This window comes from Ammospiza nelsoni, chromosome 1 (genome assembly GCF_027579445.1).
Source record: "Ammospiza nelsoni isolate bAmmNel1 chromosome 1, bAmmNel1.pri, whole genome shotgun sequence".
Classification (NCBI taxonomy): domain Eukaryota; kingdom Metazoa; phylum Chordata; class Aves; order Passeriformes; family Passerellidae; genus Ammospiza; species Ammospiza nelsoni.
In genome coordinates this window covers 146,297,354-146,321,707 of record NC_080633.1, presented here as the reverse complement: position 1 = coordinate 146,321,707, position 24,354 = coordinate 146,297,354, and the positions used below count along the sequence as shown (strand labels likewise).

The 24,354-nt window shown below is 44.0% G+C and overlaps 1 protein-coding gene across 1 annotated transcript in view; it reads right to left on the bottom strand.

Annotated features, from left to right (window-relative positions):
• The window catches only part of TG (thyroglobulin), a 148,704-nt gene extending 125,188 nt beyond the window's left edge, over positions 1-23,516 (bottom strand). Inside the window, exons 1-13 of the mRNA XM_059478454.1 lie at positions 23,453-23,516; positions 21,767-21,875; positions 20,778-20,875; positions 20,116-20,319; positions 19,734-19,893; positions 15,246-15,352; positions 13,937-14,080; positions 10,982-11,167; positions 4,920-5,984; positions 2,775-3,362; positions 1,321-1,563; positions 858-995; positions 215-292 (exon numbers count right to left, since the gene is read on the bottom strand). Of these exons, the coding sequence (XP_059334437.1) occupies positions 215-292; positions 858-995; positions 1,321-1,563; positions 2,775-3,362; positions 4,920-5,984; positions 10,982-11,167; positions 13,937-14,080; positions 15,246-15,352; positions 19,734-19,893; positions 20,116-20,319; positions 20,778-20,875; positions 21,767-21,875; positions 23,453-23,516 (3,184 nt within the window). The remainder of the gene's footprint in view (positions 1-214; positions 293-857; positions 996-1,320; positions 1,564-2,774; positions 3,363-4,919; positions 5,985-10,981; positions 11,168-13,936; positions 14,081-15,245; positions 15,353-19,733; positions 19,894-20,115; positions 20,320-20,777; positions 20,876-21,766; positions 21,876-23,452) is intronic.
• Between the last annotated feature and the right edge of the window lie 838 nt (positions 23,517-24,354).

Sequence of the window (24,354 nt, the reverse complement as noted above, 5' to 3'; positions counted from 1 at the left end):
GCCACCAGCACTAGAGGGTTCACTCTCAAATCATGCAAGCCAAAATCACACACAATGAAATTTAATCAATCAGCAAAATAAGAATATAATTCTGTTTACTTTTCTTGGAATGGCTAGAAGAAAGTCTTACTTCATGCATATTAGAATTTCCAATAAATATTAAAATTTGCAAGAACAGGCCAAGACAAATATTTCGGAAGAAAACCCAACTGACATTTGGGAAGTTCTGATGAACGTGAGACCAAGGAATCCACGACATAACGACCTCTCTCATCCACACACCAGCAATGACCTGCCCAGGGAAGAAAAGCAGCTTTATTTCAGATGTGGTACTGCTGTGTGCTTTGTTGCATACTAGGAAGATTTTCACCCTCAGCAGCTCTATAGAAAGGGGTCAGTAAATCCAAGCACAGCTATCCAGGGGTAAGTAGACCACACCTCAGAGCCATGGTACAAAAGGAAATGTAGCAGCTCTGGTGAGACTCCCCCACTGCAGCCCTATCACCTCCTGCCAGAAATTTGGCATCATCCATGAACTTGCTGAGGGTGTGCTCCATCTCATCATCCTGGTCATGAGTGAAGACATAAGGCAATACCAGCCCCTGGACCAAACCACAGGGAACACAACTAGCAGCAAGCAACTGAATATCTACTCATTTTTGAACCCCAATGAGCTACCACTTGTGTCCAGCCAATTTAGACACATCTCGTAGACCATATGACCTTCCTCCAGTCTGACTACTACTGGTTTTCTATCTTTTAATTAGAATTCTTAGGGTTTTGCTTTGTTTTGTTTGGGTTGTTTGGAGTTTTGCTTTGTTTAGACAGCCCAGAGTGTCTTGTTAGGAATTGCTCACCTGTGCTCTCATAGCACTGAGTTGGCTCCCAGTTTCCCAGGCCATCACACTGAGGGATGTAAGGGAAAAATCCCAGCTGTGCAGCTTCCCCAGCAGATCTCTTTGAAGTAAAGTGGCTCTGCCAGTAGAAGCGCAGGACTATAGAAGAGAAGTAAAAGAAAGCTCTAGTGCCCATACAGGATATATAAAATGCACACATTTGCAAAAATCTGAATGTTCCCTGTACTTCAGAAGACAAATTAATAAATGTTTAAAGTACATAAAGTAAGTGCCCAGATTTTATATTTGCATTGTGTTATGTATATGAAATCAGTTCTTGGGGGACAGCTCAATGACCCTGATTAATTACACCTGCTGAGTCCCACCTGCTTTTCAGCAAAGTTGCATTTGACATCAAGTGCTCTTGCACAGATTCTGGGCATGACCCCATTCAGCTCAGCCCTTCTCTCCCTCTCTGACCCACCTGACCATGCAGCCAGCTGCAGAGCAGAGTCAGTGCCTGACAGCAGCTTCTGGGAGATCTCTGCCCCCAGCCCTTGGGGCCCAGTGGGGCGCAGGAGGTCCCTGTCCGTGAGCTGGATCCCCTTTGCCAGGAGGAAGCTCTCTCCAAAGGCAAACTGGGACCCATTTGAGGCCAGGATGAGTTGCTCTGCCTCCTCCATAAATTTCATGGCTTCCTGCTTCACACCTTCACATACACCAGGGCCTGTATAAAAAATGTATACATGAAGAGTATATTAATGACTTTCATCTAAATCCAGTAAATATTTGCATGTGAAAACTAATTGGTCTTAAATTAGCATTGCCTTTTTCCCTCTGAAATCAGTGTTGAATTGCATAACGAAACAAGCAAAGGAGACTTCCAGTGTTCAGCTGTTTAACAGCAAGAATCTTAGACTGCCATAAGTCACACAAACATTCTCCATGTCCTGAGACAAAGGCTTGATGCTTTTAAGTCCTTATTGGTTACAAACTGAGTTAATATATCTCTACAGAACATCCCCTCAGTTGCTGCCATTAAAAAATGTGGATAATCACAAGTGAAAGTCAGAAAGGAAAATGAAGGTCTATCCTTTGGGTCTGGAGTGGCAGCTGGCACTTGGCCTGTCCTCTCCACACATCTACTGACCCAGAAAGGGCAATTCAATGCACCAAACCAGCCCCATGAAAGCTGCTCCTCCAAAATAACTCTGTTAATCTGCTTCATCCCTTTATTCCCCACTTGCCCACAGAACTGGAATCTCCACCAGTTCATTGTCCTGTCTCTTCTTCACAGCTGGAAAAAAACTGTGTGATGAGAACAATTTCAGTGATAGCATTTATAATATAGGTCACCTGCTGCTCCTCCAAAGAGAGCCAGCACCTTTGGAGGAGCTGTCGAGACAGAGAGCTTCCTGAACTTCAGTGCTGGCCTCACTCTCCTCCTAGTGACTTCTAGGGGATATCTGTTACTCTTGACCACTGTCACTCTAATAAGAAACAGTAAAGAAAATCCCTCTTGCTTCATTTTAAGGCACTCTTGAAAGTCATTTACATTACAGTGTAATCCTGATTTTCCCATACAACTCTTCACACATTCTAATATCCTTTACCACCTGGATAAGTATCTTCTGCAAAAGCATTATGTGTCCTAACTCCAAATTATAAAATCTACTTGAACTTGATATGGAACTTTATTTTTCCTTATTCCCAAAGCTCAATCATCAGTTATTTAGTGGAAAAGAGTCACCCTACTACTGACATCCCTGGAAAAGAGTCACCCTACTTCTGACATCCAACGATAATGGCAGTGCTGATGATCTTTCTGATAAGTTATTGTTGGCTACTTTACAGCAATTGAAAGGATTTCCCTCTCTTGTGGCATAACATAAAAGACCAGAAAACACTCTTACTTACATGCCAGAAATTGTTACTTACATGTTGGAACCTGGTTCACTCCTGCCTTTGTTCCTTCCAGCTCTCCTCCTTTGCTGTCAACACACCAACAATCACGAAGTTCAAAGTGGCCTAAAGGAGCACTGAAGTCAGTGTAGGGTCCTGGGTAGTAGCTGAGCTGGTCAGTCAGAAGCTGCCAGAATATATATGGGTCCAGCAAAATGTTCTCTGATGCACTGGTCATGTTTCCTTTCAGCACTTGAGGTGGGAGATCCGTGAAGGAGGAATACATGGAGAACGTGGGGAAGACATTCTGGTGCCCAGCCTCGTACAAAGCTTTAACAAAAGCTGAAAAGTCTCCAGAGGATGCCTCTTTATACCCAGCTATTATGTCCAACAGGTCAGGAACAGGCAGAGGCTTGCCCTCATTGTTCTCTGCAATCCACCTTTGGTACCACTCGAAGGCTTGCTCAGGGGGGCCACTGCACTGCACCTGCCTCCAGCCACCCTCATCATCACACTGAGGGAGGTGAAGGCTGGACAGCTGGGGCACAGCTCTTGGATCTGACAACAGCAGCTTCACAGCCCTGAGAAACTCCTGACCAGCTGTGACTTGGCAAGCACTTGGGCCTGGGAAAAGAAAAACATGCACATCTTCTGAATGCACTGAAGATATACAATAGCCCTATCCTCTAGTACAACAAACACCACTACTAAAAATTGGTCACTCAGCCCAATAATAACAACATTCCTTGCCTGTTACTAAGAAGGCTTAGCAATATTAAGGTCCCATGCTGAACCAGGGTAAGATTTTCAAAGGGATGTGAGCCCTCCAAGATGAATACAGATATGTTATTTTAAAATCTGTGAGTACATTAGGTACTTGTTGTTCTTACTGGGGGGCCAGGTGTCACTAAATGCCTTCCTGAATCTGTTTACATAGATCAAGTATTTTCAGATATACATGGTAGTTGGGTTGTTACTTGTTATTCAGCCAGTCAATGCAAAGCAACCATCTGAATAGTGAGAAAATTTTATTTCCTCTTGAACTGAACCCGAATCTTAATACTGTGTGTCCTTTCTTTCTACGCTCTACTGAACATTGCTGCTGAATACAAAACAAAACATCCCTCAAAATACTGGAGTGAGTTTCGTTTGGAAGCCTTTTCTGCCATCTCCAGAGCCAAATTTCACTTTGCCACCAAGCAGCTCTGCAGATCCAGCCAACCATGGGAGCTCATCTTCTTTTGAGCACCAGAGAATTCTGAACCTTCTTATTTTGGATTGCACTACAGATGGGTAGTTAGATATAAATCCCCTCTCAGTTCAGATTATTACAACAAACTCCCTACTACTTCTGCAAACTGCTATTCAAAGGAGCTCCCCCACTATGCACCACTCTCAACTGCTGGTCACTGCTATTTCTCCCAAAATGAGAAGCAGGCTCTCCTCTTGGTCTATTCTCCCTGTTGATGTTTTGTTGTCAGTTCACAGAAACTTGAAAAACCAATATTCACTGCCTTTGTACTTCCTTCTTTCTTCATATCCCATTAAAAAAGAGAGCAAGGAGAGGCAGTTCATAGTCTATCAACCTGATGTCAGAAGTCATTTTGCAGCTCACCTTTTTGGCCTGACTTTGTGACTTATGAAAAACCTACCAGCCATTAAATCCCTCTCCTATGTTTGGAGTCCTGTGATATCTTATCAATTTGAGGATATATTCTTGAGCTAAAAAGACTACATCAAGTTCATAGTTCAAGGCACTGAAAATCCTAAATTCTTATGAAAAGACGAGCCAGTGACTGTGCCCAGGTGCCTTGGTCTGGAAGTAAAAGGGCTTTTTCCCCAGTCAGGGTAACATTCAGTTCCATGGATGGTCCAGGTCTCCTGGGCATCATGGATGTTACACATTCCAGCTCCACTGAGGTAGAGACATGCCAATGGCACGTTCAGTAACCAGGCAAGACCTCAGGCTCCTCTGCTTTGAGCGTGCCCACCCTAGACCCTGACCACCTTCAGGACTGGGGATATCAAGGCTGACACACACTAATCAGATGCCTTGCTTTTCTGTGAGGAGACATTTGCAGACATCATCAATTTATTTCCAGATGTAACCAGATATGAAGAAAGAACCATTGAATTCCAATAAAAAAAAGCATCTTTAAATTCCCAGTCCCTAAAACTTACATTGCATTGGATTTCCAGCCTTCCCCCTGATTCCTGGAATAGCCTTGCCATCCAAATCAACACAGAAGCAATTTGTTCCAAAACACTGCAGTGGCAGAAAGTCTCCATCCTCAGTACAAGAGGGAATAAAGAGATCTGATCCTGCAGGCAGGCTTTGCTTCAGGTTTCTCAGATTTCTCCTTTGCTTCTCACACTCAGTGGGGCACCTTGGGCGTTTTCCTCGATGTCTTGAGCCTGGAACCTCCTTACCCAAAGTGTCCAAACACCAGCACTCTCCTGCATAGCACTGAACCTCCTCATACCTCCCCTCCTTGGTGCATGTTGGAACAAACAGATCCCTTGGCTCCTCACCACAGTCTCTGGATCCTAGTGCTAGTTTCACCACTTCACCTAAATCTTCAGCAACACTTTCAGGGACAGAAATTACTTGTTGAAGAAAAGTAAAGAACTCTGGTAGTTCCAGGAGAGAAGAAAGGAATTTCATCCGATTCTGATTGTCCTGCAGAGTTACTGTATGGCCAAAGCTGCTCATGAGAGGTTTACTCAAAATGGAGCTCCCCTTTGATACCTCCAGTGAAAATGCCTCAGCTGACACCAGAGGGCCTTGGCCATTACCCATCTCTGACAGATCCTCCTGTAGGAAAAACTGGCCAATGCTGTACTTCCCACTAGTGCCTAGCACCCCTGTGAAGTTAAACTGGATCAAGTTCTTCAAGAACCTTCCTCCAAAGAGGTTTTCTTGGAAACGCTTTGGATTGGCAGTAAATTGCAGTGCCACTCGAGCCAGCTCCCGGGATGGGAACATCCCTGTGACGGCTTCACTGAGGGTGGTTTCTAGATCAGGAGTCTGGCTGGCAAAGGGGCTTTGTGCAAGTGGGGATGACAATCCAGAGTCCAGAAACAGCTCCTTGAAAGAGGGAGGGCAGGGCCTTGAAAAGCCATCAGTTTTGTCTGACTGCTTATCTGGTGTGGAGAACAAACTGGACTGACTGAAGGAGCCAGCAGGGCCATAGAGGAGCCTCGACAAGGCCCGTCGCCGCTCGGAGATGCACGATTGCTCCTCACCTAGAGAAAGATTTAAAAAAGAAAAAAAGAAAAAAGTACATTTTGGAACCTCCAGAACCTGTAATTCTATTTCTCTCTGGGGCAAAAACAACATTAAAGTATAGATTAACCTGCTTCTCAACTATGCATCATGCACATTGTTAAGGAATTTGAAATGTCAGTGCCTATGGTCTACAAATAAAATTCTCCAGTCAAGACCCCAAATGAAAGGAAGAATTCCTTCCCCACTGCTCAGTTCTCTGCTCTGTGGAGTTTTACTGGTTCTGTTGCTTCCCGATGCAAATTCTCATCCCTGTTCCCATGGCAGAAAGAATGAAAAATGTCTTTTCCAAATATTTTAGCACTCTAGTAGGATGCCTGCTCTTAATGAAAAACTCCAGCGATCCAGGTAAAATGTGGGAACCTAAGAAGGAGAAATAGATTGCGGAAGAACACAAAGTTATTTTAAAAAATATCTACCAGTGAGGAACTTATGGAAGTTTCCTTACTAGATCTTCATTTTCATAGTGAGGTGTTTATTGCAAGAGGTTTGAAAATGAATTGTTAAAATTAGAGTAATAGAGTGCTAAGGACCAGGTGGCATTAATGAATGAGCTCTAAGGGAAAAAATGACAGAATTAAAAAATAAAAAAAAAAGTCTAATGACAGCACATTAAGGGTATCAACAGTGGCCCTGGGCACCCATATCCTGGGCTAAGCTGTGTCACAGGTGTAGCTGCATCCAGCCCCACCTGTGCACTGATACACAGGGAGAAACAGCTCCAAGTTAGGATGCAACACATCACTGAAGAAGGACAAAGCTTAGCGCTCAAAAGACAGCAATTGAGGAAAGACTTGATAAATACAAAGACATCAAGAAGCAGACAGACAGCATGGTTATGGCACTGACTGCATGTCTGGAATGCACACAGCAGCTTAACTCACATGCCACACAGTTACCTGTCCTTGGAAAGTAGAATTATAGAGAAGGGAGGCAAAAGTAGCAGAACTATAGAGAAGGGGAGACAAAAATATTTTGAGGACAGAACAGCTTTTCCAGTATGAGAGAACATTCAGCCTGAAAAAAAAAATATGAAAAAAGGTTTATAAAAAACAGGATTCTCCACATCATTCACAATAGACAATTATTATTAAGTATTTCTCACAGCACAGAGAAGTCCGGATGTAGAGCACATAATTATGATAATGAAATTTATTGCCAGAGAGTGCTAGGAAGGATAAAAGGTTAGAGGGCAATTAGGCAAATCCCTGGAAGATAACTCCATAGGGGAGGGCTGAAAACAATGATCTTGACTCAGCCTCCAGTTTGGGGCATCTCCCACCTGCAGGAGGACATTTGGAAGTTATTTTTAACATTTTCCATTTTCTCAGTCTTTCTTACTCAGCACCACTGCTGTCCCTGTAGGGGACAAGATGGATAAGCAGCTTTAGTCTGCTCCAGCACCAGCTCCCCTGGGCTCCCCATTCCATCTCCATTTATTCCACAACCAAGCAATATGATAAAGCAGTCACACATCCTGTTAACAATAAGGATAAAAGCTGAAAATCTATGAAGCTGTTAAAAAGCTAAGCAAGTAATCTGATATTCTGTCATTGACATCTTTCTCACTCCTGCTTTTGCACCCTTGTCGTGCTCTGTAGTTCCTGACAGGAGCTGAGGGCCCCTTCCCAGAAGTTCCTTTGTAAAAGAACTTGCTGTAGGATGGGCCCCTTCTGTTTTCAGTGTTGGCTCTTGGTGGTTGGAGGGATAAAGAACATTCCTCAGAGGGCCAATAACTTAGTGTAAGCCACAATTCCACAAGAACAGTAATATGAAACAAATGTAGGATCACGAGTCATAAACACTCTCCCCTCCTACCCACTGCTGAATCAAATCAAAACAGAGGAAGAAAGAATAAACACCAAAGCACTGCTGGTGTGAATCTACTGCAGAAGGTCTGAAGAGAAGCACGTCCCCATCAGGGCTGCCTGGTGCTCTTACTCCTCCAGTGTTAACACTGCTGAGTGTGAGAGCCAGACATTAAACAATCACAGAATCATTAAGGTTGGAAAACTTAATTGAGTCCAACCATTAACCCAGCACTGCCAGGCCCACCACTAAACTGTGGCCCTAAGTACCACATCAACATGGGTTTTGAACACAAAATAGAGGAGAACTGGAGACACACACAAGGCATGTAGTTGTCTGAAGATTTCAGCCATAACCTCATGAAATACCTTCTCAGGAGTTAATCTGTGAAACCTCTGCAGAAATTTTTTCCCTGCTTAAATTTCCTGAGTCTGCCAATAAAAGCAGCAAGCAGCCTGAAGTCATTGCCCCCCTTTCTTCACCCCCCCTCAAAAAAAAAGAATTATCAGGAGGGCTCAGTAAAGCATACTCAAAAAGAAAACAACTACCCTCAGCATATGGCAAGGCCTCTCAGAGGTTCTCTTGTAATATCCTTGGTGATCAGCCTTGAAGGCACACTAAAGTTTTCATTTCACAGCAAGCCTGTTTGTGCCCAGAGTGTTCTGAGCACTTGGAGCTGTGACACCTAGGGCAGATTCCTCCTTTTTCAGCTGCATGGGAAGCTGTGTGTGTCTCACAGACACAGCAACTGCCTTCCCCCAAGGCAGCCCCCACATTAAGACCCTGTGCCCCAGCCCTCCAGCACAATCCTGAATATTTAGGTAATGCACTTCAGAGCAAAGGTTTTTAACTTTCCTCCTCCCCTCCGGCCCCTGGACATTTCTGCTGTCATTTCCATTTGGGGCACAGATTTGATGGTGAATTCTCTGTGGAATCTCTCAAAGCCCTAACCTATACACCTTTTCTGAATTGTTTGTTGGGGAGTTTTCTACAGGATTTGGCAGATTTCATGGCAAAACACACAGTGACAGAGTTGGAAAAAAACCAATCAGAATGGGAGATGAAATTCCACAGCATTTCACAAAAGGAAGGAGACAAAACACAAAATCACCATCACTTGCACAGATATTCTCACTTTACACTTCAGTTCCTGGAGTCCAGTGAAAATGCCTGAGGTGACTCCAGAGGGCCTTGGCCATTACCCATCTCTGACAGATCCTCCTGTAGGAAAAACTGGCCAATGCTGTACTTCCCACTAGTGCCTAGCACCCCTGTGAAGTTAAACTGGATCAAGTTCTTCAAGAACCTTCCTCCAAAGAGGTTTTCTTGGAAACGCTTTGGATTGGCAGTAAATTGCAGTGCCACTCGAGCCAGCTCCCGGGATGGGAACATCCCTGTGACGGCTTCACTGAGGGTGGTTTCTAGATCAGGAGTCTGGCTGGCAAAGGGGCTTTGTGCAAGTGGGGATGATATCCAGATATCAGAGCTGCTAAGAAAAGCCTTGCTGCATGCAAAACTAAAAGATCACAACAGAAAATAAAAGCAGTATGATATTTAATAATTTTTTAGAATGTGACTCTTAACCATGGGGAGGTTTCAGGACCTTTGACCGCCAGAGTCTGCCAGAGCTCAGAAAGGAGCTGGTCTGCTCTGTTCCCCATCTAAAGATGTTATGAATAAGAAATCACCCATTTATGAAAAGTTACAGAGTTGATAAAGTTAAACCCACTGTTACCAGTCCTTATTGTTACCTTGTTGATAATCAATTACTTGTTGTTCATCCTCTGTTAATTACCTGTTGGACATCCCTCTCCATAGGGTTGGGTTTTCACCTATGCTGCTTCCCAAGAAATGGCACCCAGGACTGTGAGGAGGAAGTGACATGAGAGCTTGTATGCAAAAGTAGGAACACTTCGCCAAGTTCAGCAAAGAAAAGCCCTGGAACAACGAGCCACCACAGAACTGAACAACCTAAGTGACATCTAAGGAGGGAGGACCTCAGAGCTTGAATTAGGGTCTGGAAATCCTGCCGCGCCTGTGAGGACGGAATCCCCAGCTCTGCTGGCGTGCAAAGTGGACAAAGCTGCACACCTCCTCCTCCTCCTCCTCCTCCTCCTCCTCTGCGCCACTCCGGGAAGCAGCGGTGGTGTGAGCGCGACCTGTTGGGCCCCCACCAGAGCTGATCACTCTTAATAAAGGCATTAAATTGGAGAAAAATCTCCTGCCCTTTATTTATTTCAAAAGACACTGAGAGATTTTTCCTTTGGCCAATCTCATAGGTGTTATGAGTAGAACAGCTGCCCAATTTTTTTAAAAGGTTGCAGAGTTCACAGGTTGGGCTAGTTGCTGCCAGGGTGGAGTTCTAACTGTTTGTTACTGTAATCACCTGTCGTTTTCATTAACTACTTGTTGTTGATGGTTAATAATTCCCACTTTTGTCGAGTGACACCATGCTGCTTCCTGGAAGATGGCACCCAGATGGTGAAGAGGAAGGGACATTGAGTTGATATGCATATGACCTCAGAACCAGCATGCAATGGGAAAAGCCCCGCACCAAACCTAGCCAAAAACCCCTAAAAACAACAAGCCAACATACAATTGACAAATCAAAGTGATGTCTAGACATGAGGAACAGAATCTAGTATCTGCTAAGACCATTTTACCCCTCATTCTAAACAAAAGATGTCGGCTAGACAGAGCTCCTCAAATGTTCAACCAAAAAGCAGGGAATCTCCTGAGTCTCTCATGAGGACGGAACCCCTAGCTCTGCCCACAGACCAGTGGACAAAGCTGCATCTTCCTCTTCCTCCATGCCATTCCTGGGAGCAGCGGCACTGTGAGCACGGACCCATTGTTTCTCCCCACCAGGGCTGATCGCTTTTAATAAAGGCTTCAAAAAGAAGAAAGGTCTCCTACCTGTGTTTATTTCAGTACATACCACAGGCTGGGGGCTGTGGTATCTACAGAAAGACATACCACGTACTTGGCCCCTCCTGGCCGTGGCTGTCTGAGCACCAGCACGGGCCCCACGGGTGGCACTGCTGGGCCGCATAGGCCACGCTGGCCATGCAGGATGGCACCAAGGACTGCTGGAATTGCAGTGCTAAACACACTGAGGGATTTTTCCTTTGGCCAATCTCATACATACCACAGGCTGGGGGCTGGCCTCGTCGCCGTGTGCCCGGCACTTCCTGGCCGCGGCTGTCCGAGCACCAGCATGGGCCTTGCTGGTGGCACTGCCGGGCCGCGTAGGCCCCGCTGGCTGTGCAGGATGGCACCAGGGGCTCCTGGAATCGCAGCGCTGCTGAGCGCTCAGCCTCACACCTCGAGGGGCCTGCAGGGAAAACAGCAAGGGTTAAGCAGGGAAAGTTCAACGTTTCAGAGCCACCTCTGTTTGATCCCCTTGTTTGCCTGTTTTGGTGCTGGAACCCAGGAAATTCCTCTGGCTGCCCTGGAGGATTTGAGACCCTGACAGGGGGCTCAGAGACCTTGGCACAGAGCCCAAGACCCCTGTGCCTTTGATCTTGACCCATGGAAAAACAATTACCAACCTTTGTATGAAGAATTACAAGTCAAGAAAGTTTAAGTAGAATAATAGATATTTTGTCGTGGGGTGAAAAGTAGATTTTTGAGGTTTTTAGCATGGGGGCTCAGGGTCCCAAGATGGAGGAATTTGGGTGTTCCTTGTCCTTTTTCCTTCTTCTTCCTAGCCTCCATCTTCTGGGTGATGTTGGCATTTCTAGATTGGTTTCAAGTAGAAACTCACTGTCTAACATAGGTGATAGGTATTGGGAAGTTATGGTAAATAATGTACACATAGTTTTTAGTATAAAAGATAACACTGTCTCTGAGGCAGTCAGAGTGCCTCTGTCTGACCTGCTGAGCAGACCTCGGCAGGCCAGAGAAAGAATTTTATAGATAAAAAACAATAAACAGCCTTGAGAACGAGAACTGAAGAGTTCTGACTCCATCTTCAACCACCAGGCTGGGAAAAGAGACTTTCTAATGTATCACGGGGTCACTCTGACCAGCAGAGATTGCGAGATTTGGGAGAAAAAAAAAAATGAGGAAAAACAATTTAACTTCCTGATCACTTCCAGTGATGCATCAAGTACTGGCTTGAAATGAGAATTCTCCTTCCTCTTTTCCCATGAAGAATTTGCCCCACGGTTTTCCACTGTAGGTACTAATTTCTATGGAGGGGCTTGACAGCTGGCTTGCAAGCAAAGCTGAGTTAATAGAAGAAATAACAATTGATGATTTTCGAGTGTATCCATAGCAACAAAGAAGACAAGGCTGTCAGCATGGAAATAGATGAGAAAAGATACATGGAAATCTTTGTAAGCTAGACTACATGCATATGCAGATGTGTATATGTGCCTTATTAAATTTCTGTAAAACTTTTGCCAATTATATTGGCATTAATTGCTTTGCACCAATGAATATAAGTTATTGCGATGTAGTTAATGACTTAAGATCACGCTTTGTTAAAAGTATATAAGCAGGAGAACACACAGAATAAAAAACTTTTCTCTTCTTAGACCCTGATCACGTGTGTATGCCATGTCACACCTAACGGTGACAATTTCTGAAAACTAAACAGAAGATAAAGCCTCAACACATTTTTTAGCCATGTTTGCAAGTAGGCAGAACAGGAATATTTTTCCCAGGGAACCATGCTGTAGGCTGGGGGAGCTCTAGCCCTTACTGCAAAAGCAAAGTTGGTCAACAGAGACAGATGTACAGCCTGGGAACCTGATTTGAAGGCAAAGTTCAGTGTTTCTGAAGAGAATGAAGTATTGCTCCTGCAAACAGATCTGCACCTGACTGTGGAAATTTGGGCTGAGAATTTCTCCATTTCCCTCTGCAGGGATCTGAAGACACTATTCCTGTCAAACTGGCCTTAAAGGCAGAGAGGGCAAAAATCCAGCAAGTAAATTTTCTGGTGTATGATCTCTCCAATACAAGACTTCGCCCTCTGAACAGAAATTTTGCTTGTTTATATTAACCTGCAATCCTACAGCCTAAACACTTCTCACCTTCAAGAACTTTCCAGCTACACCCAGCTACCTGAGTGAGGCAGCAAGAGCACTGTGTCAGAGCAACTTGTTCATCCAGGGGACTCTGACAACTTCTCCAGTTTGAGTAGATTCAGGTGACAGTGTGAGAGCTTCCTAAGTCACCAGATCATCCCCCTCGGCGGCTGATGACTGAGGTCACATCTCCATCTTGTGGCTGGTACAGCTTCATCTGTGCTGACAGCTGCTACAGCCCCAGCCAGAGCTAAACCAGAACCACTGTGCACTGCAGAGGGAAGATGCCTTCAAAACTCCCCAGAAAGATCAGCTTGCCCCAAAGCCAGGAAAACTGTGTGACTACACAGCCAAAAGACTGAAATCATATCTGCTTCATATTTCTGGTGATGCAACTCCTTAGCAAGAGTCAGAAAGCAATGTCAGAGGAGTTTGGGAATTTGGATGGGAGGATGGAGTATCACATGGGAGATTCAAACTCTTCCCAGCCAAGGCAGTTTGCACTGGGCTCTGGTCTAGGAGGGAGGAGGTCCCTGACCTCCTGTCCTGCAGAGTTCATCGCCTGTAGGTGGAGAAACTTTCTCCCCACATGCCTGCCCTGACCAGGGAAGGAATGGGCCCAAGAGCAGATCCTAAAGTTCAGCCTTGCTGGCCAAGGCTCTACAAACTTTTGTATGGCCTCCTGGGAATGGAGTGTGTTGTGGTCAGTGTAAAATCCTTCCTGTTTCTGAGTGTACCAACATCAATTACGGAGCATTTTCTCAGGCTTTTAATTTAATAAATCAATAAATCCATCTCCATAATCTCAGAGGAAGAGATATGGAGAGTTCATGGGATTTCAAAGAATGTGATCTGCAGGAATGTGGGAAAGCATTGATCAGAGGACAGGGAAAATCTGCTGGTAAAGAATGTGCAGAGGATAAAAGCCATCTGCAATTCAGGGACCTTGATTCTTGCATTGGAAATGTGATATTATACATTTTTAGAACAACTCTCCCCAGCAGCAGCTGTCACACAAAAGCTCTAGAACTGCCACCTGATTTACAGGGCATCTCCTGGGTGCTACTTACACCTGAAGTTGCCAGAGGTGGCCAGCTGGACCCCCAGGAATCGCCTCTGCAGGATCCGATGGATGCTGCTCTCCGTGAACGTGCGGGCAGGCTCCGGCCCTGAGAACACCGTGTCGTAAACTTCATCCAGCAGCAGCTCCAGGCCTGGGAAAGACAGACTTTTATCACAGGGACAGCTTTTAAGACAGAAATCATCCTTACCCCAGAACAAAGCTGGGAGATTCTCAGGTAAAATAAATCCAGTTCTTTAAACAAGTCAAATGTGAAGTTACACTGCATAACCCTAATAACCCTACATAATCCTAATGCACCACACCCTGCACCCAGTGTTGGGTGCCCAGGCACCACCTTTATGCCTTGACAGTGTCCTGGTTTGAAAATGAAGTGAGTTTTTTGGGAGTTTGGTGGTCAAACCATGACAGACATCCACCAAAACAAGCAGAAGAAACATCCTGTACCTGGCTATAGGCTGTGGTTTTATTAAGTTCAGCCTGCAGTACAAAAATTGATGGAATTTTGGAAATAGATATTACCAAAACCAGCTACAAGTCATTCTGGTTGCATATTAAAAACCAAGATATTCAGTAGTTTCTCTGAGTGCACAGATTTTTTGAGAACTTGTTCTTTTCTGGGAATTAAATGTTGAAGTTCTTGTCTATTATTTAAATTTCAAGCTATTGTGCATTGTATTTTTCCCCTTTAAAAAAATTGAAAATTAAAACCACAGTATCTAAGGAAGATCTAGAAATTCTCAACTTCCTCATTCTTCCTTGCAGAAAAAAGAATTCTTTCTTCTAAAGCATCCCATCAACTATTAACATGCCTAAATCCTGAGGTTACAAGAGAAGAGAATGTCCCTGCCTATTTTAGACTGGTTGGACTAGATAATCTTTAAAGGTCTTTTCCAACCCAAACAATTCTAGATTCTACCTAAGCAAGAAGAAGAGTTCATTCTTCAGGCCCTTTATATTCCCCTGGATTTGCTAATCATATCAAATATGACACAGCTTCCTAGTGTGGGCAGAAAGTGGACATTCAGAAATCCCATTCCACATCCAAAGAGGACAGGATTAGCTCCCAGGCACCAACTCCACTCATTGCTGACTGAAGTTCCGCTCAAAAGAGTGGGATTTCACTAGTGAGCACCAGCCCTTCCCATGGGCATTACATCTGTCACATTGTTCTCACTCCTTGTAAGAGTGAAATTGAACTTCCAAATGAATCTGAAGACTGACAGTTGTTCTTTGTCCTTTCCCTTAGGAATTCAACAACCCCCAGGTCAGAGGATGAGCTGCTGGAAGGCACTCACCTGTGTCTGCCAACTCCCTCCCCAGGCTGTCCACGCAGTAACAATATCCCGAGATCTCTGGGAATGCTTCCCTCACCGAGCTGAATTTTTGGAAAGCCCTTGGGAACCTGGAATAAAAAGTAGGATGCTGTGAAGAGCCCAGGGAGGCCCATCAACCACAACAAAGAATCAGCTGTTTCCTTCCTCATTTCATAGGAGAAGGATGACTGCAGAGCACAAAGCCAGTACAAAAGGCTTTGGTCTCCTTTTGGCAACCAGGCTCTTACAAGATCAGAGTGCTGTTTCAGCAGGATTGCAACTCTCCTAAATGCCATTTTTCTAAAAAAACAGTGGATAATCTCCCTTCAAACAGATTTCTGAGCCCTCCTAAGCACGTACCCAGCATCTAACTCACTTTCAATTCTATTCTCATCTTTGAAAGCCTGTCAAAGAGTGTAAAATAGATGGGCGTTGGCCTAATGTTATTACAACAGCTATTCATTAGCTCCTTCCACAAATCTGCATGAGATGGCAGAATGCCTAAAAAACCAGGTTGCTTCCCTTTCCTTACATGCCACATACAATTTCTGTACTGAATTAAGTACAAAAGCTGATAAAAACCTCACTAATATCTTTCATTTTCAAGGCATGGCTCAACAGATTAAGGAGAAGGTGAAAGGGATTTTAATATGAAACAAGAATCACTTTAGCTTCTGGAGATCAAAGAGATGGTTTCCAGTGTAATATTCTAGGAATGACAACAGCCAGATTCCAGCAAAGCAATTATATAAGAAAGAAACTTAATAGGGTCTAAGTTGTAAAAACCATAATAAAGGTGGTCTTAACTGACAGACATCCTAGGGTTTCTCCAAGCAAAAGATAAGTTTCAAGTTCTAGTTTCAAAGTGCCAAGTTCTAAAACAATCATATTATTTTATGGACACATCCCTTTACCCTGAAATACTATAAAGGTGTGGTGATCCAGCTGCATGTGACTTATTTGGAAAAACCCAGCAACAAGGAAGTGGGATTTTCTGCTCACCACCTCCAGAGAGTTACACAAATTAGGTTTTTACCAAGATGGACACTCAGCAATAAGAATATTTGTGGATTAAGCACTGATTAACTAGGGAAAAGCAATTCACAGCCTCCCTGTGAAACTGTGACCAGGCTCAATTCAGTGCCACACTCCAGCAGCCTCAGGAATGCTCCAGAATGTGCAGCCTGAGAGCAGCAGTGAAATGCTTGTCTGGCTCAGAGCTGGTGCTCAGCTGAGCAGAGCAAGGGGTCTTTGCCACCTCCAAGACTTTGCCTGATTCATAGAACATTCTGGGTTGGAAGGAGCCTTGAAGACTGTCTAATTCCAACCCCCCTGCCATGGGCAGAGGCTGCTTCCACCAGACCAAGCTGCTCAGGGTTCCATCCAGCTTTGGCCTCCAGCACTCCTAAGGATGGAGCATCCACATTTTCTGTAGGTAACCCGTGCCAGTGCCTCAGCACTCTCACAGGAAAGAATTTCTTCCTCATATCTAAATCTAAATCTACCCTCTTTCAGCCCAAAGCCTCTCCCCTTTGTTCTAATACTACTGCATTTGTTAAAAGTCCTTCTCCACCTCTCTTGTAACCCCATTTAGATATTGGAAGGTGCTGTAAAGTCCCTCGAGAGCCTTCCCTTCTCCAGGGTGGACTCCCTCAGCCTGTCTTCACAGGAGAGGGGACTCCTGGGAGCTTCACCTCCTGTCAGGAGAGCTGAAGATGTTTCTGCTTCCACAGGACATCAAAGCACAGCCTTGGGAAAGCAGAAAGCAGCAGCAGCTCTGTCAGAGGAAGGGGCTGTAACCTCAGGGTTGTCCCAGCAGTGCTCCTGTCCTGTCTCAGAATTTGTACATCCCTCTGTAGTGCTGCTTTGCTCTGGCACCCACATCTACAAATTAAAAGTCCACTGACTCCCTCCACTTAAGATTTTCAAAACCTGCTGACACTTGGCATGTTGATAGAGATCAAAATGTCACACTTCAGGGCACAGAGGGACTTCTGCCAGCATGAAAACAATACAATTTGAGGTATAAACATATAAATAGCATATACCTATAGTGTTCAATATGAACATGGGCATAAACAGCTTGGGGTATTTTAACACCTCTCAGCTGCCCTGGATTATCATGCACTGTCCACTGCCCAGTCAGAAATATGCTCATTTTCTGTACTGCTCATGTCCTTGGAGCTCATCAGCACAGCATTTCAACCTCTGAGTGACACAGGATTCAATGAAAAAACTTTGCATCCTGATTTTTTTCATTTTCAACATTTAAAAGTCACACATACTGCTTTATATGGGGCAGATGTGTAGTCTCATCTTGTCATTCTGGTTATTTTTGTTCCAAGTTGAGAGTAAAACTGAATAAATTACAAACAGATATAAATTAGGCCCACACAAACAAGAGGGCAAAATTTTTCTCACCTTATGTGGAAAACCCAATTCTTACCACATTTTTTATTTTCTCAGACTCTTTAACCACAGCCATCAAGTTGAGTAGCATTAACACAGAATTCCTCATATTTCAGAGCCAGTCTAAACCAACTGTGATTACATTTAACTTATGGATAAATTTCTAGTGTTTCTATATTTTTCAACAAGAGTGCTCACACTTAAAAATACAGGGAAATAAATAAATGTGAGTTGTTTGCCTTCAAAATTTAAGTCTCTGCTCTTGGCTTCCAGCAAAGACAACTCATTATTGATTATATCAAGAAAGTAAATAAAAATCTTCCTTGACTTTTGATTTTTTTATAATTCCCATCAATCTGCTACAGGGTGTTCTATATGTCTGCCTATCCAGGCAGGACCTGGACCCAGTCCATGCAGAAAAAGGAACAGGAGCCAAGCCCTCCAGGTGAGGCAGGAAATTTGGGCTCACCTTTCTTTTTGGAAGTCTTATGTTTGGGAAAGTCTCAGCTCTAAACTTCTGACTTTCCCCATTTGTTTGTTTGGGGGAGGTGGTTTAACATACTGGCTTATTCAGGAATATTTATGAATGTCTAGGGAAACTGTTTGGAAAGAGAGGTAGGATGCTATGTCTACATTTTAAAAATCAGTCTGTGGAACCAAAGAAAGTTTCTCCACTGGTTCCATATAAACATAAAATATGGGTTAAAATCCCTGTTCAGCTACAGCCCTTTGCTGTGGAACTGATCCCTTCAACTACATATTTGGCCCTGGTTTGGGGAAGGAATAATGACATTTCAGGCAGGAGTAGTGTGAAAATAAATATATTAATGACCTGAAATACCCAGATATGATGGCAACAGGTTAAGCCAATGCCATAATTAGAAGGTAGACAGCTGGGACTGAAATGATCCTGCTGTGATTAATTACATTACATGGACAGAAAATAAATCCAATCTTGCAGGTCTTTGCAAGCAAATCTCCCAGTGGGAGGAAAAAAAAGTCAATTTAAAGCATTGATTTCTCCACTGTAGTTGCTTTTTAGCATTCAACACCAACAAACAAAGAGTCAGATTATTTTGCTCTCACCAAAATAATCTCTCCTGAAGCTCTGACAAATTTGCACTGTGCATTCAGACCTGTCTTTCAGTTTGACTTAAGTTTTAAACAAAGAAACCCCTCCACGCAGCAAAGCTGACATTTACAATAAAACACCTCTGCTGCTACAGAGCCAAGTCACAATGAGATGTTATGTTTAGTGCTCTGCCCTCCACCAGGGAAACTGGTGCTGACTGAGGAGCCAGGTCAGTGGCACTTCACGAGACACTGAAAGGTTTCTCTGGAGAGTCTGAACAATTGCACCAAAACAAACTCCTCTCCCATCAGCTCCCCTTGTCCATCCCTGTGTCTCCATCACAGTTAATTCCCAGCTCCTCCACAGGACAGGGAGCTTCCCACTCCACAGACAAGGATTTGATCAGAAACGTTCCCCAACCCTCTGCAAGCACCTGAAGCCAGCTGTACACCAGCACAGCTGTTCATCATTTTCATCACTTGCTGTTTCACCCATGTGAGCAGCCCTGGCACTGCCTAATATTTAGATAGGTAAGAGGTTCTCATCATCAGATGGAACCTCATCTTTGCATGTTATCACTTGTCCATCTGCTCTCATCTCCCATATGGAATTGTCTTTGCTACCTCATATATCCATCCAAATTCCTCTGCTCCTTCTGCATCTATCTCATTTGCTGTTGTCTGCCTGTCTCAAAAGCAGCCCTGGCTACTTTTCCAACTACAGATCACAATGTGGTATCCAGTGCTGTGTGAGGACACTCCAATTAGACTGCATGGATGGAATATATATATATATTTATTTTTTTTTTTAATCAGCAGATTTAATTCAGAAGAAAAAGGTTTCTCACTTGGTCCATTCTTTAACAGAAAATATAATGCGCAGTTACAGAATAAGGGGTCCATGTAGCAAAAATCACAAAAAAGCAGTCAGATGGTGCCTTAAAGGGATCTGCAGGATTACATTCTTGATTCAGAAGCCTGAGCTCTTACCTGTTGTAACTATGAACAAGATCAAAAACACTCATGTCTGTTGTGTTGACAAACTTGCACTGGACAGGCAGAAACTCTCCATCTGCTGAGCACTGTGGTGGGCTCTTCTCCCCAAACCCGTGCAGGATGCGACGGTCCCGGATCTCACAGTTCCCTGGACCTAATGAGAAAAGTGGCAATGTTTATTTGTGTATTAATTTCCCCCAAATAGCTGAATGGTTACCCTGTTGTTTAAAAGGCGGTTACATTGAGCAGGGACACTGAGGTGCATCATCTTGTTTTAATGAAGAGCAGGGAGTTGGACTCAATAATCTTACTGGTCCCTATTCACACCAAGCCTTTCAAACCCACAAACCCCATCATTTTGTTGAATATCACTTACACCGTGCTGGCTTTCCTCTTTGTCTGGTGCCATAAATCTCCATTCCCTCTGGATCTACACACCAGCACTGCCCCAGCTCTGTGTCACACTGCACCTGGTCGAAAGCCCCTGAGTCCAGGCACTGGGGGATGTAGGAGATGCTGCTGCCATTGATGTATCGGCTCACCAAGATCCTCTGCTTTTGCAGCTGGCAAAAGGACAAGCCTGTGGTACCAGAGAGGGGCACCGTTAGAGGAAGGTTCTTGTTGGGCACTGAGTCTTTTATTGAGGCAACATTTGAGTTTTCTCAGAATTACAAGTTCTAAGTCTGCCACCCAGGTAGCATGAGGGCATTGATGGACTTGAGGTTATGAAAATGGGTATAGAGAAGCCCACCACAGATGGGGTTGAAGCTCTCCAACTCAAAAGCCATTACACTAAATCAGTCTTTCATTCACAATTTGTCTTACTGGGACCTTCATAAATACAGACATTGAGGTGTATCAGATTTCCATGACAAGCCTTGAAGAAACTCCAGAACTTCCAATAGAAGACCTAGCAAATTACCATAAACTAGAGTCCATTGAAGTCTGTGGCTAGCCTTTTCTTGATTTAAGCAATTCAAATGCAGATTTAAATGGTTCTTTACCCAATCTGAGCAAAGACAAAAACTTTTTACTTACAAGATATGGGATATCCATTCTGTTTGCTGCCAGGAACCTCAACACCGTTCTCATCTACACACCAACAGGAAAGACCATTCCTAGTGCACTGGACTGTCCTGAAGAAGATCACAAGTAACATTTTATTTTGTGTGTGCAGAGTCCTCAGTCACTACCAGACATTAAAAAAAAATAAATAAACAAACCATAAAGCAAAGTATACCACATCAAATACTTCAAAACCACAAATAATGGAACTGGCAAGAGCTGTATTTCTGGTGACTCTGATCAGTGGGAACTCTTAATTCCAGTAATTCTCTGGACTCTTCAGGAATTGCAGATACATGAATTGAAGTCATTGAGGAAGCAAGCACATTGGACAGAATCTTAATTCTCATTATCTGAGATTCACCAAACACTTTGAGACAGTTTCAAAGTCAAATCTAGAATGGTCACAGCTGCCACCAGTGGCAAAATAAAGATAATAGTAGAGAAATTACAATCTGTACTCAGCCTCAGGTTTAACTTGTTAGCTTCTTGCACTGTCAAGCAACATGCTGCTCTCTAAATCACTGTTCTCTGTGTGGTTTTTCACCCCTTCATTGCCTTTAGAAGGAAACCTGACTGTGCCACTGAGCAGGGTGGATAAGTTCTCAGTCACTTGGCTGAGCTGTGCCAGCTGGCACACACATTCACCCATGAGCATGTGTAGGAAGACAGCAAACTGCATCACATTGCAAACTGACCACAAAAGTATTTGCAAACAATGCTGCCAAAATTAGCCTTTTATTATTAGATAGACATCTTTACTCAGAGATAATTTCCCATAACAAGGAATTCATTTGGGAGAGGTTGGATCTGCAAAATGGCTCAGTGAAGTCCCTTCAAGTCTCCTGCACCACTCATCCTCCAGTCCACTGTTGCAGTGGCTCTTCCAGACAGGCTAAAACTCTTGTTAGCAATGAAAGGTCACCTCATATGGCAGCACATTAATAGCAGGGATGAATTACCTGAACTGGCCATCCTCTGAGCACTGAGGAACGTAGGCTTCTCCTGCTGAAAAAGCCTCTTCCCTCCGAAGCTCACACGGACGCAAGGGCTGGGAGTCGGTCTGGTACTCTGAAAACAGCAAGGAGGTAAACACCTAAGGGTGGTCTCACCACAAACCCACTCTTACCAAACCCCTGATAGTGCCAGTGCTGCAGGGAACAGGTTCAGGGCTCCTCCCTGGCTGTTTTCCCATTGCTCCCCATGTGCATTTCCATGTGGGACAGCACAGGGAGGTACTGAACAAACCACTGCTCTGCCAGCTGCAGAATGAGCACATGGTGGAGCTGACCATGAAACCCTTTGCCAGGCCTGTGTTTAGTTAGTCTCAGCTCTGTTCTGCACTGGCCTGGCTATAATTTTCTGGTACTTGGGGTTCTTAACTTATTTGCGTCTATGACCACAAAAGAGCCTTTTGCATAACCACACACACCACTATTAAATTTTCTGAATAGTTATCCTTTACTGGAGCTAAGTTACTCACTATTTCACAAAAAAGGAGAGGTATTTCTTCTTAATCTCATAAAATATTTAAAAATAATCAATTTTTAGCAATAGCTTCAGACTAATTCATACTAGGAGCACTCTCAGTTTTCAATGGGACAAATTATTAACTACTGAATCCACCTAGCAAATTTTTAATGCATTCAAAGCTGCACTAGCTGCTGTTTTAGATGCAGAATGTAGAATGATGAAATTCAATAAGTTCTTTTTAACCGAGCAGATTTTGATCTGACACTTTCGTCACCCTTTAAAAACTGATCAAGGTCATGCTCTTAATACCACAGATTAGTTTATAAAAATACAGCAAACAAACCCACAGCAATTTAGTCCAAATATTTGCTTAAGCCAGTATTTGGTCTGAGCATGATCATACACTGTAGTGCAAATACATCACAAGTATCCTGAATGCTTTTCAGCCTGAAATAATTTGCAACTCACAGAACTTCTGCAGCTGCAGACTGCTCCTGTGCTTCTAATGCTTCTCAGTCACATCTGTTTCTTGAGTTTTTACAGTGTCCCCTCAAAACCATGTGAAAATTTTCATGAGATTGCAAAATTTCAGGTGATCTCATCTATAGACAATGTCACATAGGCAAAGCTCCCCCTTTTCACCTCAAACATCAGCTGCTCTGGGATGTGTGGAGATCCCTGTGTACAGTGCTAGAGAGGGTCTACCAAGACATCTGAGTTAAATGATTAATTAATTCAGTGATTCAAATCACTGGTTGTTCAGGGCTATCAAACTCAGGCCAAAGAACTGGGGGCAGAACTCAGACTATCCAGTATCTTTAGGTTCAAGCCTAAATTAGATGATAGCACCTACAAGTTGATATGATTGAGGAACTTCACAACCCTGCAGCAGCACCTTTTCTTACCCTGTTCATTCTCTAGCCCTTGAGAAAACATTTTTTTTCCCACCTAAAATTCAGGTGTGCAAATTCAGGTAAGCCTAAACACCTAAAGATCCTGATAGTTTAGTATTCAACCAGGAGCCCAGCCTTAGTTTGCACAGCACACAATAAACTGCTAAATTTTCAGAGTGCAAGATTCAAGACCATTATATATTTCATCAGGAAAACATGCAGAGCAGCACAAAGATCAGTCACCCTTGGACACAGGCAGAGGAAAAGGACAAGCGTACTTACCAAATATATTGGCTGTTGCTATGCTAATAAAACAGAAGAGGGTGCAAAATGGGATGGAGCCCATCTTGCAATGGGGGAGCCCCATCCCCTTCTGTCCTGAGGCAGCTCTGTGTACCCCACAGAGTCTTTGCTGCCCTTTTATAGCGCCCATCATGGGGATGGGCTCACTTCAGTGCTGCTGGCTGGGCACAGAATTGGGTGAGTGACGCACACGAGGCTTCTGAGCAAACCCAAGAGGCCCCTTGAGCTGGAGCTGCCCTCCCTCAGGCCCCTCTCATCCCCGCTCCAGGGAGCACAGCTGAGCCAAGGGGCTGCAGGCACAGCGGGTGGCAGGGGCTCAGTCATTCCAACAAGTCAATTGGGGATATTGGAGTGACCCTGGGCAGAGTCCTGGCCCTCACCTGCCCCAGGGTGCAGCCAGGCTCTGTGCTCCCTAGGGAATTGCACATTTTTGTATTCCCAGAGAGCTGAGCCTGCTGAGGGACAGACCAGAGTGAGATCTCTGGGTGCTGCACATCAGGAGTGAATATAACTCATAATGTGGTTTTTTACTAAGTGAAAAACAGGATGGATGCACTCACTGGCTAAAGTGAATTAAGGATCAGAGTCAATCACATTCTATCTTTTGTTGTCACTCCCACTTGCACCATGGACTTTAACACAGCCTGACAGGCACAGATTCACTTCTTGGGCTTCATCCTCCAGCAGTAAGATCAGTATGACCATGAAGCTTCTTAAGTTAAGCTTTTTGGTACTAATTACATGCAAGATCCTCAACATAAAACATATGAGAAATATTTCCTTGGTTCCAGAATTTCATTTGTTAATTCGCCACCTCTTGTAACTGTGAGTCAGCATTTACTTGCACCAGGAATTATGAGAACTCACCCTCACTTGTAACA